General features: G+C 42.4%; 1 protein-coding gene and 1 long non-coding RNA gene across 4 annotated transcripts in view; one reads left to right on the top strand and one right to left on the bottom strand.

The window, feature by feature from the left end:
* Nucleotides 1-1,055: 1,055 nt before the first annotated feature.
* The window catches only part of LRRC34 (leucine rich repeat containing 34), a 44,233-nt gene continuing 25,041 nt past the window's right edge, over nt 1,056-20,247 (bottom strand). Inside the window, exons 2-12 of one of the 3 annotated variants that reach the window (XR_013543206.1) lie at nt 18,176-18,319; nt 13,811-13,932; nt 13,112-13,233; nt 12,251-12,315; nt 11,559-11,642; nt 8,745-8,873; nt 8,242-8,337; nt 7,408-7,562; nt 5,616-5,775; nt 4,080-4,206; nt 1,056-1,613 (exon numbers count right to left, since the gene is read on the bottom strand). Coding sequence is in view for 2 of the 3 variants with exons in the window: in XM_072996181.2 (XP_072852282.2) it covers nt 1,410-1,613; nt 4,080-4,206; nt 5,620-5,775; nt 7,408-7,562; nt 8,242-8,337; nt 8,745-8,873; nt 11,559-11,642; nt 12,251-12,315; nt 13,112-13,233; nt 13,811-13,932; nt 18,176-18,214 (1,299 nt within the window). In the remaining variant the exon portion in view is untranslated. Of the gene's footprint in view, nt 1,614-4,079; nt 4,207-5,615; nt 5,776-7,407; nt 7,563-8,241; nt 8,338-8,744; nt 8,874-11,558; nt 11,643-12,250; nt 12,316-13,111; nt 13,234-13,810; nt 13,933-14,909; nt 18,000-18,175; nt 18,320-20,247 lie in introns of those variants that run through there. The other 2 variants (XM_072996181.2, XM_072996182.2) reach the window with 2 other exon arrangements.
* Nucleotides 2,308-8,158, top strand: LOC144587940 (uncharacterized). The gene is made up of 2 exons (XR_013543207.1): nt 2,308-3,302; nt 3,749-8,158. It is a non-coding gene; the product is annotated as an uncharacterized LOC144587940 (long non-coding RNA).

The following is a 20,247-nucleotide window of genomic DNA, read 5'->3' as shown; positions in this document are numbered from 1 at the left end:
TGAAATCCCCCCATTTAGACCATCATTTTGCGATTGCAAAAACCTCATCGTAAAGTGATTTCCTCGTTAAGCAAGGCACCACTGCAATGTAATCAACTGATCTACATATGAACCAATTCATTGGTGACTCATAGATCAATGTAGAAGAATTGGGGGCATACTGTAAGAAGTCAAAAACTGGCACAGAGGAGTCCCATTTACTTATGTTGGAACCTACAAAATATGAGCGACTCTTTGATAAGCTCCTACCTATAGCCATATAGTCAAGAACTGTATAAGGAGAATAAATTTTAGGGTAGGCCTAACAAGAATATGTGGCAAGCTCTGAATCCAGAACCATAAACAGTGTAGTTTTGACCCTGCTGAAGGGCAGTACCTTTGAATGTATAAAACTCTTAAGTCTGACATTACATTCTCTTGCTAATTTTTTTTAACAATCTGCACCTAATATAACAATAGTGGATAGTTTTTTTATATTTGTCATTCAGAATATGGTGCATTATACTTCATATTCTTTATAACCACCTTTTGCTTGCAAGTCATGGTCCACAAATGTCATCCTGTTACATTACTATAATGTACGTCTTCACTCTCCAAATGTATGCTTCAGTCAATTATTTGACAGTAGGACCCCTTTATCTGCGGGATCAGTATCTGCTGGTTCACTTATCTATGGTGTGAAAATACTAAAAATATTAAAAGAAAAATCCTAGTAATATTTATTTCTAAATGTTATCAAAACTTACCACTAGAGGAAGTCAGAGACCATGACATGTATAGCATTCACTGGAGATATTTCCACAATGTCATTACCAGAACTGAACTGGCCACTAGAGGGAGCCAGAGACTGTGCTATATATAGCGTTTCCTATAATCTGCATTTTTCAGCATCCATGGGATGGGTTTGGAACCGACCCTCTTGGGTACGGGGGTGCCATAGTATATCATTGCAATTAAGAAACATACCCAATTTGAATTCAGTTCATATTGAATTCTTATAGATTAGGGTTTGTCATATTGAGTTAGTGTGGTTTACTTCCAGAGAAACATGCAAAAAAAGCACTAAGTATTTTATTGTTATACAGACTTAATTCTATTAAAAAGATGCTTAAGTGTAGCTTTGTCATCATTATAAATCTTGCTCATTATACTCCCAATACATTTTTAAATGTGTGGCCTTCTTGAGGCCCCATTGAAAGCGATGGAACAAATGAGTGACAAGAAAACTCAGTTCCACTGCTTTCAATAACATTTATATTATGATACACTGTCGCTGGATTAGAGCTCTACCCCAGCTTTCCAAAGCGATTTAACAAAATATGATTATACTTCAAACATTTTAACAGCATACAGTCATTTTAAGTGCAACACACAAATGATTAGAAGTCCCAAGATGCAAAGAGTGACAATCACAAGTTTGTTGTGACAGGTGCTATTGCTAGAGATGCATTGGCCTCTTTGCTCTCAGCCTCTCCATAACTTGGTGTCCAGTAGTAATGCCTTTTAAGGCCATGGGAGACTTCAGCGAGGTATGTGTGCCCATCGACTTCATATGGTTCAACATCTGTGCAAGTTGGCTTCAGGCGTCCACTCTGAAGTAACTCAGCAAAGGCCTGCAACATAAGATGTCAGGATGATCAAGAATACAGATACATGAGATGGCGCAAGGTACAAGACCGGTTTCCCCCCCCCCGCCCCAAGAGACAAATAGCAGCTGTGGGTGGATGCAAAACTGGGAAAGGGGCAGAGTCCTCCACCTTGCAGTATTTTAATTCAAATCCCTCAACCCCAGAATTTTCCCCCAACAAGGTGAATAATAGCAAGGCAAGTAGACGGCTGGGAATAAGGCTTCAAAGAATAGAGGAATAAAGACTGAGCAAGCAAGATAATTTATCAGTGCAGCTCCTTTAAGTGTTCTAGGATTGTACTGCTGCATATGTACAGTGGTGCCCCGCATAGCGACTTTAATCCATTCCAGGATTAACGTCACTATCCGGATTTGTCGCTATACAGGGGGGAACCCATAGGAACGCATTAAACTCCATTTAATGCGTTCCTATTGGGGAAAAACTCACCGGTAAGCGAAGATTCCCCCATCCGGCCACCATTTTCTCTGCCCGGTAAGCGAGGGCAGGGCGCGAAAACGCTGTGGGCGGCCATTTTCTGCACCCGGCGGCTATTTTGGAACCGCCGATCAGCTGTTTTCTAAACATCGCAATGTGAAGATCGGTAAGCGAAACGCTTACCGATCATCGCAATGCAATGTTTAGCCTATCTAAACATCGCAATGCGATCACATTAGCGTTACTATGCGGATTTGTCGTTAAACTGTGTGCTCGTTAAGCGAGGCACCACTGTACATCCTGATATAAGATAATTCCTTGTTTCTTACTCCGTAGAATTGGCTGCAGAGATGGAGGCTAATCAGCCACATTATTTAGAAGGTACGTAACAGTTTGTTTGTTTTTTTTACCAAACTGGGATGCAGTGGAAGACAGGAGGGCCTGGCGTGCTCTGGTCCATGGGGTCACGAAGAGTTGGACATGACTTAACAACTAAACAACAACAATGGGGCTTTGTACCGGCTACTCTGGTAGGCTATAGTTGCTGCGATGCGCTTGGGACATGGCCATGTCAGCAAACAGAGGTCTGTTCCTGGCTATGTTATGTTCCTGCCACAACCCTCAGTGGAAGAAAAAAAATCTGGGAGAAGACATCCCACCTTTCCATTCAGCACTAATCATATTGCTTTTCAATACAGTGTAGCCAATTGATAGTGCAGCAAGATGTACAGAGCTAGGTTCGTGTTTCAAGTTGCAGGTCTGTCCTGCGCTCTAAAGGAGACGTGATATGGGTTAAGGAGAGCAGGAAACAAAAGATTAGAGTGCACCCTTTGGGGGGGGGGCATGGGATAAAGTAGGGATGGAAGCATGGAAGGAGAAAAAAAGGGACAGAGAAGCTAAGGGTAGAGGGATGCATAGGATGGTCATCGCATAGTGACAGCAAGAATTGATTCACCTGCACTGATTTCTCTTTCTTTCCAGTCTTCATTCCAAACATGGGTTCTTACCTTGAAAGCCATTCTGGCTTTTAACGCAAGGATGAGCACATCGTAAATACTGTTCTTTTCCACACATCCTCTTCCTGCACAATGTTGAGCTCAATATCTGAAATCTCACCCCCATCTTCTACTACTTTGTGAAATCTGGCACTGGATACGAGAGACAAGCCCTTACTGTCTCCCTGACACCATCCCTTGTATGGCTTCTGGGACATCAGAGAGACCAACTAATTTTAGTACAGTGAGTTTCCTAATCTGCCTCTCTTGTTGCTTTTATGGTTTTGGGGGGTTGCAACATCTATTTTCTTATTTAATTCTAAGAAAACAGAATCTGTCCTGGATTTGACTTCTTTTGTTGCCCACTCTAGACCTCTCTGATGGGAGAAAAGTGTTTAAATTAATTAACGTTAAACGGGAGGGAGAAAGAAAGAAACCCCTTCTAACCCTCAACCATCTCTACACAACCATTTAGTAAATTATCTTAATCCTTCAACTTTAATGGGCAAGATGACACTTCAGTTTCTTTAGTCACTCAGGATTTTCAGACTGTATGAGCCATTTAGAAACACACATGCCCGAAACTTATGCGGAACTTCCAATGTCCTGCCCTTGGGCTCTTTTTTCTGGGATAGAAGCCAACATCAGTGAGTCGGTATTAAAACTCATTTTCTGGATTATGTCTCTCAGTATGCAGCCACTGGCAAGAGGATCCTGAGAGCTGTAGGCTGGGGTGTGCGAATAACTTCTCCAAGCGCTACCGAAACATGGCTGGGGCAAGCAGGGCTGTGGCAGAGGGATGGATGAAGAGACACAAAGTTCCTGCTCTCCTTCCAGACCAGCTCTGATGCTGCGGCTACCAACGCGGGACGTGGAGTGCAGCAATGCTGAGCCTGCTCTGAACAGCAGGCAGGCGGTCGCAATACCGATCTGCTTCCGCAACGGCATGGCAGAGGCAGAGGATGCTCCCAACTTTGCTTTCGCCACTGAAGAAAACAGAGGGGAAAATAACAAGACCTACCACACAGGTGGCTTCATCAAATTTGTTCCCCCAGATGTAGATATAGGAAAGAACTGGGTTTGTTTTCATGGCCTCCGCAAGGGCAACCAACCCTTTCCCAGTAATACTGTCATTTGTCACGGCTAACCTGGTAAACAGAAGGGCACGAAGCAGAAGGAACAGCCATTATGCAAAGGTCAGGTTTTTCTGGACTACTTGAAAACATTGTCATGAACTACAAGTAACACTGTGCTTTTCCCCTAAGCAGGTTTTGGACCCCGGCTGCTACCATCAGCCGTAAAGCCCTCTCCAACTCTTCTCTTAACACCCTGTGTTGTTGTTTTTTCAATCTGCATGAACCAATCCAAACTGAAGCACAGAAAAGAAATTCTGCCCCTCATCTCTACAAAACCTATCTGACTTCAGCTGATGTCTAAGATCTGTAAAGGATGCAACTTGCTATTTTCAACTTTACTTATACAGTACTACCATTCTATTTTCAAGCCCTCCTTAAAGCTGTAGGATGGGTGACAATCATGGTACATCAGAGACTAGCTAAAAGAGAATCTACATATCGCCCATGACATGTAAAAACAATATTGCATGTGGAAAGCACTGGGCCACTGCTGGACATCTGGATGAAGCAAATCTCCACAAAAGAGAGCTTATATAGGATAAGAATTGGCGCAACTAGATATTAAAATATGGAAAGATCTGGGTCCCATGTAAAAGGCTCTAGTGTTGCCTTCCATTTGTAACACTTACACATTTTCCCACTGCTCTTTCTGCTACAAAATAGTTCCAGAGGGGAAAAAATTAATAGCTGCATAAATTGTTTTGTTAGGACCACTAGGAGCTACCTATCTGGAAGCATTGGGGCTAGATTGCCTGCGACTCTCCTCTGTTTTAAGAGACGGGACATGAATTCCAAACTGCCAGCTGAAGAGAAGCTGGAAATCAACATGCATGCTGCTGCTATCTATCTTTGGTTGACCTAGTTTGAATGGGATTGACTTGCAAAGGTTCGTCATGGGTCCAAGAAGAAAGACACTTATGTGTGAATGCAGGGAAAGTTAAGGGACTTCAAGAAATCCTGGGCACAGTGATGTGCACAGCAAATCTGCTCATACAGCCACCTGTGTTCCAATTCATATTGGTCTGGCAACTGACATGTTCATCCTCCTCAAAATCAAACCCCAAAGTGATCCAGCAACACAACAATCTGTGACTTAATGTCATTCAGTTGCCCAGCTATGTGAACACTGAGCTGGCCCAATTGTGCAAGTGACCAAACTTAACTCAATCCTTTTGTATTACTACTGACAGCAGGTGCTCCAAAAGGGGATCCCAAGATCCTTTGCAAAACTGCAGAAGACGCCAAACTGAGATCCTTGAAATTGTACCCTCCCCACAAGGCCATCACCACTAACTTAGCAAATTTAGTGGGATAAGCTTCGCACAGTGGGATTTGGGTCTGAAGCATAAGTATTCTATCCTGCCATATCCAAATATCTGCTCTTACAAGAATATATTTTAGGAGTTATGAGTTGTGCATACTAACGCTTGAAGGGTCCGGTTATGCGTAGTTAGTGCCTCACTCAGATAGAAAGCGCCATCATCTTCTATTCTGTTAAAATTAAGATCCAGGATTTCTAAGGTATTGTTCTGTTTCAACATCTCTCCCAAAAATCTTACACCATCTCGAGTAATTTTGTTGCTGAAAAGAAACACACACATTTGATTTTTTTTTTAAACCAGAAACAACTTCTTGTAGAGGATGACGTGGAGCACAGAGTTAAGACTCTAATCTACAAAAAGTTTATTCCATTATAAAGCTGGCTTCACAATGACTCAAACTCTTTGTGGCTGTTGTTCCCAACAGTGAAGGTGTGTTGTGATAAGTCAATACCATATTCATGGGATGTCTTTTTCAAGTTTTTTTTTTTTTTTTTGCAAGTTTGGTCATAGATTGGCGTCAAGCATAAATAACTTCCTGGCCTCTTGGTGGGTACTAATTGAGTGAATGCTGCCAGATTTTAATAAGTTGAAAAGGAAAACCACATTAGTATTATATGTGTGGCACCCGCCCAGGTCATGAATATTGATGTGATGTCTGCATAGACCAATGGGGGTGCTGGAGGGGCAGAGTCACAAGATATAAGAGACTCAAGAGGAGGAGGAGTTAGTCAGGAAGACTGAGAGTTTAGGGAGTTGAAGGGTTTTTTGGGAGTTTGGGCGGGAGAGTGATGGTTGAGAATGGATGAAAGAGGATGTTTGTTAAGAGTTAACATTGCTTGAACTATCATAAGCTGTAACTAAACAATTTCTATTTGGTTCTTTTAAAAATGATTTGTTGCTTGAACCTCTATTATTAATATTAAACAATGTTGATGTAATCAACTGGTGGCAGCTGAAAGATACGTAGTGTGAGTTCTTAGTTTGGTGAAACAATCAGGGGCCACGTGGGATCGTAACAACCTGTGTCTCTTGAGTTTTGCTGTATAAGTCTAATGCTCTCTCCCTATCGAAGGTTTTTATGACAAATGTCCTGTAGGACTGTAACTTGGGTTCCCCCCCCCCACTTCCTTTGTTCATCTCAGAAGCATCACAGTACAATAGATGTATCCGATATTTTTTGGCCAATGATGGGCAATGTCAAGAGCGTTTGGGACAGCTAACATCAGGACTTCCATAATCCATGTTGAAGGGCATAGAGTTCCTTGAGATAAGTTAGAAGTTGCCAGTTCTTCTCCATACTTGCATAAGGACTGCACCAGTGCAAGCCCCTCATTTTCTTAGGTTCACTTTGGTTCTGCCAACCCTAGTCCATACTCTATTAAGTGACCTCCAAGTTACCAAATTCTCCTTGTAACCAAGGGCTAAACTTTGCCGGGGAGGGAGGGAGGGAGGGAGGGAGGGAAGGAAGGAAGGAAGGAAGGAAGGAAGGAAGGAAGGAAGGAAGGAAGGAAGGAAGGAAGGAAGGAAGGAAGGAAGGAAGGAAGGAAGGAAGGAAGGAAGGAAGGAAGTGCATCATCCAAGTCTCAAGAGGGAGAGAATGAGCAGACTTGTGGAGAACAAATGGGGAATTGTAAGTTTGCTGACAATCAATTTATTAGTTAATACATTCCCTTCCCTGAATAGAAGATGCCCAGGAGAGCTGAATGAGGACTGAGCATGCTTATAAGACATGTTGGGATGGAACAGAGAATGTGAGGGGTGGCACGGTACAGCAACGATTATAGCCAGAAGCACTCCATGCTGCAACATTTTGTTGTAATTACGTGTACAGTTCTAACCTCAAAACAAACAAACAAAACCCCACAACCCATGCAATTCAGGTCACTCTTACCAGCTGAGATCAAGATATCGAAGGGTGATATTTCCATATAATGCCTCACACAGACGTTCAACACCAAAATTCTTCATTTCATGTTTGCATAAATGCAATTCAACAAGGGTCCTGTTAGCTTTCAACATGAGGGCTGTGTGGACTGTGGTCTCTTCCTAAAGTTCAATATTACTTGAAATTAAAACTTGAAAATAAGATGTTCTAGGGATAATGAGAATGTACAACATACCTGCCTCAGAAGACACATTCAGTCAGCTCAAGAGGGACAAAAGCATGCTGCTCTGCAGATATGGGTGCAACACCTGATGTCAGACCAGAGGATGGAAAAGCTCCTTTTCTGCACTACAACCTTCAAAATCCCCCAGATACTGGGGATTCAGAGAGTTACAGTCCAAAAAGGCAGTTTTTCTGATCTCTTGGTGAGATGTTTCATCCACCAAATTCTGTTGTAACATAAAATCCACATCAGAGTTCAAATGCCATTATGAGTACATACCTCTGGAGTGTGGGGCGTTATTCTGATCTGAGGTAAATGTTATTACATGTAGAAGTATTGTTTAATGTGAATATATATACATGTGGAAAAATAGACCGGTATGCTTCTTTTATGCTGATCATACTGAAAATCTGGTTGCCTACAATTTTATGTTTTGGAGATTAGTCATCTACAGACCTTGGAAAGTTGTGTGGCAAGCAAATGTGGGAAGATGAAAGTTGTAGAGATATTAATAAAGCAAAATATTATTCTTTTCTTTCTGATGTGTATTTACTACAGCTCTTCTTGTTGGAAGTATTTTGGGTTTCTATGCCCTTCTGCAAATCCACGATGCTTACCTCTTCACTGTACAGTATTGGCCTGTTCAAATTTATGGCTTTGATTGATTCATTGTGATTTAATACTGTAGCTAATGCTATAAGGCTCTGTGTGCCCTGGAAATAAACAACAGACATAGAGAAAGCTGGTGAGTCCCATTAGTCATACCTTCTCTGCAACAGTGGTCTGTCTGTTTGGACATGCACCACAACACCCACCTAACCCCCAGTTCACATAGTATGAGTACAATTTGTTAGACTATCCAAGGGAGGAGACTGGGTAGCAAACTAAACACTGTTGTGTCTGTCTCTGGTGACCCTCCATACTCTGTCTTGCTAGACCCAGGAGGCTCCAGCAGCCATTGATTTTCTGAACATACAAGAGGATCCCTTGTCTCCAACTACCCTTCTAAGAAGCTTCTGGCTGTGAGCCAAGGCAGTTAAACAACTTGGCAAGGCGCTTAGATTCCCTGTGGTGACATATCAAAAAAAGGATAATATTGCTTCGGTTCAGTTTTACTTACTAGGTCACAGTCTGCAAAATCTAGCTTCTGTATGGTGTTGTTAATCTGGATCATGGCTGCAAAATACATTCCTCCCTTGTTGTCGATCTTGTTGCCAGTCATTCTCAGATGAAGGAGAGTTTCATTCCTCTAGGCATGAAAAGTCGATTATTTCATTGCAAGTCTAATTGGCGAAATGGTGCAATTTCCTATGGATTTACAAAGTTGTGAAAACTCTCTCTCCTAAACTCAATTGATTGACACCCCCCAAAAAACCCTGTAATATGTGTACAAGCTTTAGTAAAAGGGGTCAATACTGTTAATCCCATGGTTTAGAAGGACCCTACAGTTCACCTATCATTAGAGAGTCCATGCCTACAGCACTGCTTTCAATTGGAATTCTGAACATATGCTTCTGTATGTTGCTGTATGTTGAAATTAGCAGCCACGAAATTAAGACACCTGCTTATTGGGAGAAAAGCGATGACAAACCTAGAGAGCATCTTAAAAAGCAGAGTCATCACCTTGCCGACAAAGGTCCGCATAGTCAAAGCTATGGTTTTTCCAGTGGTGATGTATGGAAGTGAGAGCTGGACCATAAAGAAGGCTGACTGCCAAAGAATTGATGCTTTTGAATTGTGGTGCTGGAGGAGACTCTTGAGAGTCCCCTGGACTGCAAGGAGAACAAACCTATCCATTTTGAAAGAAATCAACCCTGAGTGCTCACTGGAAGGACAGATTCTGAAGCTGAGGCTTCAATACTTTGGTCATCTCATGAGAAGAGAAGACTCCTTGGAAAAGACCCTGATGTTAGGAAAGTGTGAAGGAAAGAGGAGAACAGGACGACAGAGGATGAGATGGTTGGACAGTGTCACCGAAGCTACCAACATGAATTTGACCAAATTCCAGGAGGCAGTGGAAGACATGTTCTGGTCCATGGGGTCGAAGAGTTGGACACAACGTAACGACTAAGCAACAATGTTGCTTTAAGCATTAACTGTGTAAACCTTATAGAGATGAAGAGGTGCAACTCAGCTTACACTGAAGATGCATGTGTTTGCATGGAGCTTCCCAAAGTGTTTCTGACTTGCTGTCACACATACTGGCTTTCTTCCAAAGTTCTGGTGTCACTTAGTTTCCTACCCATATTCTCTTTGAACCCTCTCTTGCAGAGAGACATATTTTCTTCCTTCCGGAGAGGTGAGCGATAGCGATAGCTCCTTGAATCTCCACTTTAGGTAGCTAGAACTAGTATCACCATCATCTTTCCCATCTCAATATATACTAGCTGTCTTATGCTCCTAAATAAGAAATTTAAATGTGATTATCAAAGGCAAGAAGTTGACAACATGGCCAAGTGCAACCATGAGCACAACTTCACATACTTTCTGCATTTTATGTGATAAAGAGCCTCGTGGTGCAGTGGTTAAAACGCTGTACTGCAGCTAAAAACTGTGCTCACGACCTGGGGTTCAAATCCCAGGTAGCCGGCTCAAGGTTGACTCAGCCTTCCATCCTTCCGAGGTTGGTAAAATGAGTACCCAGCTTGCTGGGGGGGGGGGGCAAAGTGTAGCCTGTATAATTAAAATTGTAAACCACCCGGAGAGTGCTTGTAGCGCTATGGAGCGGTATATAAGTCCAATAAATAAATAAAAAAATAAACAATAATAATTTAACAGTACTTTAAAGCTGGAACTGGTGATATTTAATCTTTATAGGGTTTGTATTAACTTATCCCCTGACCTAGGAATAAATGTAAACTGAGGCAGATTCTAATCTTATTCTAATAAGTTTATTTTTAAATAAATATTTAATATTAATAAATGTTTAAATATGTTAAAATAAATAAAATATTTAATTAAAAATTAGTAAGTATTTTTAATTATCCCCAAATAGGGATGAAACTTAAAAGAAGCTCTATTTAAATGCGCAGTCTTTATTTCACAACAGGTATAAAGATTCACCATACCAACATGAACACCACATAGGGTTTCTCCCAATGAACCCTTCACTTTAAAAAAAAAGTTCTTACAGAAATGGTTATATGTTTTTACTAACAATTTTAAAAGCATGCCTACCTAACCTTTTCTAAAATATTTTTTCAGTCTGAGGAACACAAAATGATTACCCCTTCCATACAAAACCCATCAAAGTTCAAACTTAACTGGCCACTTCTTTAGCCAAGCCCCATCAGACAGTCCCTCCATTATGTATATCCTTCCCTTACCTGATTGGCTGTTCTGCCATGATGTAGGCAGCTAACATATCTTTAGGAGCCTGTTCAATTTACCTACCTGTTTGTCACAATTATGAGGGACATGGTGGTGCTGTGGGTTAAACCGCAGAAGCCTCTGTGCTGCAAGGTCAGAAGACTTGCAGTCGTAAGATCAAATCCACGCGATGGACTTTACCTTGTCACAATTACTTTTCATGACAGTGCAAAATTCACTACTGAATGCAACTATAGTTCATGCTATGAATGAACACTCACCTTCTGGGCCTCCCTGATTCTTTTTCCCCAAAGTCAATAAGAACTTTTTGCTCGGTTGCGCTTTCCTAGATTAGTGCACCCAGTGGCCATCAGAACCATGATGGGTTATCCCATCCCTCTATGTCACTACAGGAGCTCAGCCAATCACTCTTAGATACCATGACAACATTGAGCTCTTTTTTCACTTAGGGAAAAATACAGCAACAGAAGAGCATTTTTTTTTCCCAAATCTTATTTCAAATCTGCTGATTTCCACACCAATTTTTGTGTTCGAAAGGATTTTGCTTCAAATACTAAGTTTATGCATTTGAGCCCCTTCCTCTTCACAACAGACCAATACTCACGTGAAGTGCTTTCGCAATGAATTCGGCCCCAATGGTACCAATGTCATTGAACATCAGGTTGAGGTAAAGCAAGCTGTGATTATCCTAAAATGCAAATGGATGTTGATGGTTATTATGAGGTGTCTTCCAAAATCCTTTCAACTGAAACCAGCCCATTGATTCTTGCCCCAAATGGGAAAACGGTAAATACTTGGTTCTGATCAGCAGGAAGGAAGCCAGTTTTCTTTTACTAAACTCTTGTGAGCTTTCAAACTAGGCAAGAGCTTCAGTGCACAAATCAAGTGTTTACACACCACTGTGAATATTAACAATATAGTAAGCCCTGATTATGTTTTTTACAGCCCATCATTTGCTGACTAGGAGAAGCAGAAGAGCCAAGATTCAGCATGTTGTCATTCTCCAACAGATAATGGACTTTTTTCAGAGCCAACAGCCACGGAATCACAGAATAATTGAGCTGGAAGGGACCTACGAGGCTATGGAGTCCAATCCCCTGCTCAATGCAGGAATCCAAATCAAACAGACCTGATAAGATGGCTGTCCAGTGTTGTCTTGAATGCCTCCAGATTTGGAGTGCTCACCACCTCCCAAGGTAATCGGTTTTGATCCTATCACTTTGGGAAGTGTCAATCAGGTGAACACAGTTATAGAATACCCAACTGAGAGCAATCGTTGGTCCTCACAAGTAGTACCTGTAGGAATGCTGCAATGTGTACCGCACCTGCATCAGTTAATAGGTTGTATCTCAGGTCCAGTCCTGAAAGAATCGATAAACAAAAAATGCATTTTATGGCAATTCATTTAATTTAATAACTTTTATTACAATCCACTGGTTTTAACCACCAATTTCTGTGCACCTTTTTCATCCCCTCACACTGTATTTTATTTTACCTGCAGTTTAAAGCAATTTTTGCTTCAGTTCACCACATTCTTCACCGGGCAGAATGTTCACTCATGTTACAAATATCTTTTCTCTTTCACATTTACAAAAATCACATACTGGGTACTTTCACATATAATGTTTCAAGTAACTCTTGCATCTGTGGATTTTATTATGTTGGTGGAATTTGATATATTGACACCTTCCTTCTCTTTTCAGGCTGAGTGTGGAGAGAAGAAGGGGTAGATATGCTTGAAATCTTGGGATACAGATCTTGGAAAACTTACTTTGTATCCTCCAGCCAGGGCAGGTACTCAACAGGAGTGTTCAGTGGAGGATTCTTGGAATTGCAATCCACAAATGCAACTTTATTATGCTCTAGAATATTTTCCACTACAAATCTTGCCTGGCATGGATCAGATGGCAAACTAAAAAAGACAGAATCTTTTTGGTGGCTTTTTATTTGCATGTTCTTCATCCAGGCAAAGTGCAAGTCTAATTTTGATTAGCATGACTGCTTTCAATGCTTATCCACTTCACTAAATGCAAAGAGATTTCAAACACTTTTATTAATGTAACTGAACACAAGGAGTACTCATTGTACATATATGATAGTTGGTGAGGGAGAGAGACTCAGCACTTCCCTTTCAAAGGTTACAACAAGGAGGCATACCTGTAAGAAATGCATTGTTTGTAAAGATGACAGCAAGGATCTGAAAATCAGCATCTGTCACCTTCTGCACAGGTACCAAGCGGTTATTTCCAGCAATTTTTATAGTGATTTTTTGGGCCAACCTGTTATAAGGTAAAACAGAAAGGGTTTCGTTTTTCTTAGACCTAACACAATTATTTAATAAACTCACAGATGTTTCCAGAAATAACTTTAGTTAAAAAGATTTATTTATCATATGTATATCTGCACTTTTTTTACTACATAGCTCAGAAGAAGAAAGCTCAGAAGATGTAAAAAATCTCAGAATCTGATGCACGTGGGCAACTGAAGAGCAGTGGTAATGCTAAGAGAGCATCACTTATCTGCAAAGTTTCATGCCTATGTAGTTTAACATAGGTATGAAAGTTTCATGCCTATGTAGTTTAATATAGGCACATTTATCAGATGGTTAAAAACAATCTAGGCAAACATGCATAATTTGCATAATTGAAACAGATTTCAGAGAGCCAGTGTGGGGTAGTGGAAACGATTTGAGGCAGATAACAGCATAAACAAAATACAGATTTTAGAATCCAAATTTTCTTGCTGCACAATGTGGGCTACTTTAGCAAAGACATTTGTGTTTTTTAAACACAGAACATAAAAACCCTACCGGAGGTTCGAGAATATTTTCTTTTATCCCCATAGCTGTTGACTTACGCGTCATCATCCTGTTTCACTTCTCGAAGAACATGGGCTATATATGGATTCTCTGGCTGTGCCAGTTCTTTGCAGGCCTGAGAATACTGCTCGTCAAGGCTTAGGTGCCTTGGCATTCTCAGCTGAGGGACAAATTGAGTGCAGGGAAATGAATAAAGTCTGTTTACTACATATCACGCTAAAACAAAATAATGTTTTTATCTTCTGCAGAGACGCACAAATAAATTCATAGCTCATTTTTCACAACTAGGGATCTCAAGTTGATTACCCAAGGTAAGAGACATAGTATTTAAAGCCAGCCAACTTGTTTTAGAGCAAGAAGCAGAAAATCCCACATCGCTATATCGATCCCCAGCAGTGAAACTAAAATAACAATTTAAAAGCAAATAGGTGATTGCTCTAGGCCTCTTCATGGCATCCAAAATCTGATGCTAGAGGCAAATGTCTTGCTTTGTCTAAACTGGGAGACTGGCGTTGTCCACAACCAGAAATAATCGCCCCACATCCTCTGTGCCAGTGGTTTCCAAACTTAGGGGTCCAGAGGTAGTTCTCCTACAATTCCCAGAAGTCCTGGCCATGGGTTCTGCTGGCTAGATCTCCTGGCCCCCCAAGTTTGGGAGCCACCGTCAATGCCCCTTCCAACCCGGTAGCCGTGTTTGATTCTGCACTTTCCTCAAGGCACTTGTGTCTTTAACGTACCGCGCTTCTTTTATTTCGGACGCGCCGGCTGAGCACGCACCTAGACATTCCCCATGAAACTGTGGGTCCTGATGGCAATTTTAATTGTATTTTAATCATTTTATCTTTTATTGTATTTTAATTGAATTTTAATTGTTGTAAGCCGCCCAGAGACCTTTGGGTAGAGTGGGCGGCATATAAGTTAAATAAATAAATGAATAAACAAACAAACAAACAAACTACTCTCCAGGGAGAAACCTGTCCCCCACCCCCCTTTCCCCCCTAAGCTATATATACTGGATCAGGGGTACACTCTGGGGCAATGACGCCACAGGACCACACGGATTCCAAGCCGGGCCACCCTTCCTTGGGAGTAAAGCCCCGCTGAAACTACAGTATCCGGACTCCCTTCCGAGCCAACCTGCCAAGGGTTACGCGGGGACTGCGCGGGGCCGATCCTCTCTGCCGGGCCCTTTGCGTCCCGCCGGTCGTCCAGCTGCTGCAGGAGGGAGAGGGAGAGAGAGAGGCCGCTCGCTGGCCCTCCTCGCGCTCTACATTCCGGGCGATCCGAGGTTCTCCGAGCCCGGGCCGCTCCCCTCGCGCTTCCTTTCGGCCCTCGTCTCCGTCTCCGGGCCAAAAGCAACCCGCCGGGAGCGGGGGGGGGGGGCGGTTGCCGTGGCAGCTGGGCACGCGTGTCTTTTTCGGGAGCAACGCCAGCCGCTCTGCGCGCTCCCGCGCCCTCAAGAGGCGCAGATCTCCGGAGCGCGCGGCTAAGCGGAGACGCCACGCCGGCCAGCTTGGCTTTGCAAGAATGGCATCAAATGCAGAGCTAGCAAGCCAGCTTCGTGGCTCTCTCCAAATTGTGGATGCTGCGCCCCAGAGGCCCTGCCTTGTTCGTTCATGCTTGTTTTATTTTACTTAGATTTCCCTGTGGCCTCTACCCAGGGGGAAGTGACTAGTAAGGCGATTTCTGCAAGGGCCGGTCAGTTCAGCCGTGGCACACGGGAAGTGAGGTTAAAAGAGTGACATCTTTGAGCATATGCCGAGAGCCTTTCCTTTTTTGGGTGAATGGCCACAGCTGACTCCCACATCATCAAAATTAAAAGGAAGGGCTGGTTCCAGGTTGAATTGTGATTTTCAAGCCTTACAAACTTTTACTTTTTAGAGGATGGGGGGGCTGTTGGCCATAAATTCACATACTGTACACACCACAATGGGAAAAGTTTGGATGGATAACCATGAAGGGTCCTTATTTGCCTCTGAGCCTAGATGCCCACATTTTGGCAGTGACCAGGAGTGCCCTTGCACAATTAAAACTAGTGCACTGGCTGCACCCATTCCTGGTCTGGCCATGGTGGCACATGCATTGGGTGTGTCCTGGCTGGATTACTGTAATGTGTATTCTCGAAGGCTGTCCAGAGCATGGACAGAGTTCCTACTCCAGTCCTCTGAAGAGACCGGCCACAGAGACTGGCGAAACGTCAGGAAGAACAACCTTCAGAACTCGGCCAAAAACCCACAACAAATACTCTAATGTGCTCTACAAGGGGCTGCCTCTGGAAAGAGTTTGGAAACTTCAGCACGTCTATAATGCTGCAACCAGAGTGATAACTAATCCTGCTGACAGGAATCACACAATTTCCTTTTTATAGCACCTCCACTAGATGCTGATCCATTTCTGGACACAATTCAGAGTGTTGATTGTAACCTGCCGGGCTTCACAGGCTTTGATGGGAACAGGGGAGAGGGCCTTTCCTGCTGCCACATCCAGGTTCTGGAACTCTCTCCCATGGGAAGCCAGACTGGCCCCATCTTTGCCGTCCTTCCACAAGCAGGTGAAGCCCTTTCTCTTGAGACAGACTTTCCTTGAGTGACTGGGTATCTAAGAGGGTTTTAAAATGGATTCTTGTGCTTTGTTGTTTTGTATGTTTTTTGGTGTTGATTTTATTTACCATATTAGAGTAGTATCTGTTTGATTCTTTTGTAATATTTGTATATACAGTTTTTAGGTTTTAACTACGTATTGCCTTCTACTAATGTAAGCTGCCTTGGGTTCTTTTTAAGGAAACACATGGGGTAAAAATATTTTAAACAAATACTACTCTATTAGTTTAGAAACACTTTATATTTTCTAGCATTGGCAAAATCAGTTTAATTGTATTCTTTTCATGCTGTTGTAGAGCATGCCTGCTTGGTTTCATATGATAAATGTAGATTTGGGCAGTGCTGGGTTAAGTGTTCAGCTCTTAACTGAAGATGTGATCAGATAGGGAAATAATTCATATTTTGGACCACTTGTGGCATGTGTCCCCTTGCAAGCAAATTCCCTATGATCACCAACATAACAGGAGACTATCCGGCCCGATGCTGATCTGTGCCAAAGCTGGACTTTTTGTCCAGTGGCAGTAGTAATCTTTAGGGGGAGGGTAATTTTGAGCAATTCCTGCATGAACAGAAGTGTCACTTTAAGGGAGATCGCTCTCATGAGAGCAACCCTTTCGGGTGCAATCAGACACAATTCTTTCTTGCTGTCTGATTGCGTATCCTTAGTCCCCTTGACTGTGCCCTTTCTCAATCTGCTTTCAGCAGTTTCAGCTGGGGAATGAACTCTGCAGTAAGTCTGTACAGCCCACTGTCTCAAGATGTGAGATCAAAACAAAAGTCCTATTCAGGCTTTTGCACAGCACATAAGTAGGGCTCTAACCTTGGTGGGAATATGGATGCACATATTTAGCGCAGTCAGTGACCCCAACTTCATGGGGGTGGTAAACCCACTCCAGGCTTGCACTTTAGAAGAACTACCCAGTGATGCTAAACCTTATCTACACAACAGGCTCAGGACCTTGGATAGCTCCTGTAAAGTTCAGGGTAAAACCTGGAGTGGATCCACTGAATCTGTAAACTCAAAGTCACCAGCTGCCCATTCCTATCCCATGTTCTCCTCCACCACTCAGAGGTTAGGCAAGTCTTCACATATTCAGTCTCAACTTGAAAGCATATTTGGGTGAAATTGATTACAAAGCAAGCTTCCCAACTAGAGGAGCTATATTAAGTATATCCAGCCAAGCATTGCTCCCAAACTCATATTCAGCCTTTCATGTGTTCTTACTGGCTTCTGGCTGGTGGGGGTCATAGAGGACCAGGTTTATGTATGCATCCCCACCACAATTAGAGAACTGGAACTAGCTTTTAGTGATAGGGGCTTCAATGTTGGATTCACTAGGCTTGGGTTCCACAAGAGTGGTATGTATGGAGAAATATGAGGGTCTGGGAAAGAACATCTGGGTGTGAGTGCACAATACCCATATGGGTTCCCTTATTTTGTTTGCTTCTGCTGAGAACACAAATACTGGGAGCAGTAGACATGGTCTGAGCAGATGGGTTCAAGCCTTTCTCTCAGTAAATACTAATGGGTCAGTTCATATCCTGCCAGTAGCACATTTTTGAGTACCTTAAATATCTGTTCAAACAAATGTCTGAATAGGTCTCCTGTCTCTTCTCAGCCCAGCTTTGTACCCACTACAAAACTTTGCCAGTTTTTTCATTAGGTTAAAAGTTCATTTCTATACTATATATATCAGGCAAGGAAAGCTGAAATTGTGATATTTGAATTCACCCCAGGTTTTCCCTGTTCTGTTTCTTATTGTTCTCCTATCCAATTCCCTCACCACATCTCTGTACTGATACCTGGGAAGATGAGGTCAACTCCAAGACGAAGCTGTCCATGGTAGTATTATTATGATATCTGAGGTAAATGTGAGCTCATCAGGCTGTTCTTGGCACCTCTTCCCACTTCTCCTTCCTCTTCTTTCCTCACCCAGCGGTGCCTGCCTGCTGAAGATCAGATTGCGTCATCCATTTCAGGTTGGTTTTATGACATCAGAGGTGTGCAAATGAATAATCTGGGATCCCGTTGGAAAAGAGCTGGTGCCACAGGATTTGACAGTTGTGTCAGAATTCAGGCAAAAACTGACAAGTTTTTTAAAAAAGTAACTGAATGTCACCTACATTCTCTGAAAAGCCCCTAGATCCAGAATAAGGGGATATGTGTAGCAGTCTCCTCTAATGTAATTTCGTTACATTTTCACCACAACCCAGCTCTAGTTGTGTGTACCTCAGCATGACCAGCGGTAGCATTAGATCAAATATTGTGCTGTGGTTCCCCAATCCTTATTTAAAACTTAAAAATATATCTCTAGGAAGTGAGTAGGTGGCATCAGGAGGGGAGGATTCAAATCATCTGCTTAAAAAAGCAGTATGACTCTTCAAAATTTCCTTCAAAACCAGCCGAAAGGGTAAATGCACAATTGAACAAAACCAGGGTATTCATGGTGAACCAGAAATATATGAGCAAGTTTAACAACTTCAGAGCTGACATAAGTGAGTAAAGTACTGTAAACTTAAGCTACTTCTCTCTCAACGACTTATTCTCCTCTCTCACCCTTTTCAACGGTCCACTTAATTGTCCTAAGTTCAACCTCTCTATTACAGGCTCTCTGGTCTCCTTAGTAACCGATCACACTCCACTCCATTCTATCTCCTCCCACCTGACCACACCCACAAGCAGGTGCACAGTACAGGTCTGGCAGATTGAAACAGAACTACAGTATGTGGGCAATGTGATTAAAATCTGTCTGCCCCCACAATGGGCTCACTTGCATTAATGCAGCTCAGCTACAAGGAAACTTTCTTGCTAAGACACATAAATGTTCTTTGTGGTCAAAAATGCTCTTTTGATGTATGGTGAGCCCAGGGCATCCTTGTGAATAAGGAGCAGGGAATTTTTTTTTCACCCACAAAAATATGTTTTAAACCACTTTAAGGTGCTAAAGCAGTGGTTCCCAACCTTGGGTAATGTGTTTTTGGACTGCAACTCCCAGAAACCCTGGCTAGCACAGGAGGTGGTGAAGGCTTCTGGGAATTGTAGTCCAATAACACCTGGGCTATATAAGTTTGGGAACCACTGTGCTCATGCATTACATCACGCCCAACACTTAACCGTGGTGCAAGACAGTGCCCCTGTTCAAGCATACACCCATGGTACAGTTTAGTTAGTGCTGTCAAGTTGGGATTCTTATAGCAACCCTAATAGGGATTTCAAGATAAGTGAGGTATTTAAGGAGTGGTTTTACCAGTCCCACACCCCTAGTGATATTCCATGGTCAAGTGGGGATTTGAACTCTGATCTCCAGAGTCCCAGTATGTCACTCTATTCACTACACCTCACTGGGTATTTTATTTATTTATTTATTTATTTATTTATTTATTTATTTATTTATTTATTTATTTATTCTATTTATATCCCACCTATCTGGTCTTGCAACCACTCTAGGTGGCTGACAAACACATGGAACAACAAATAAATATAACAAAAAAGAAATTGTTACATCAAATAGCCAGTTCTTCAAGATGGAGAAGAGAAAATAAAAAATAAACAAAAAAGAGAAGAGAAGAGAAGAGGAAAGAATCAAATATTAACTGAAGGGAAGGCCTGCCTGAACATCCATGTTTTTAATTGGTTTTTAGAAATACCCAGCGAAGGGGCCACACGAATCTCCGGAGGCAGATTGTTCCAGAGGCGAGGAGCCACCGCTGAGAAGGCCCAGTTTCTTGTTTTCTCCTTCCAGGCCTCCCTCAGCGTCAGGCTCCTCAGCCTCACCTCCTGACTCGCTCGAGTGATACGGATAGATCTTGGTAGGAGTAGGCGTTCCGCCTGTCCCATGGTACAGTTGGAACAGCACAAAGGAGAGGGTCAGACC

Source organism: Pogona vitticeps, chromosome 3 (genome assembly GCF_051106095.1).
Source record: "Pogona vitticeps strain Pit_001003342236 chromosome 3, PviZW2.1, whole genome shotgun sequence".
Classification (NCBI taxonomy): Eukaryota; Metazoa; Chordata; class Lepidosauria; order Squamata; family Agamidae; genus Pogona; species Pogona vitticeps.
This window is presented reverse-complemented; position numbering and strand designations above follow the sequence as displayed.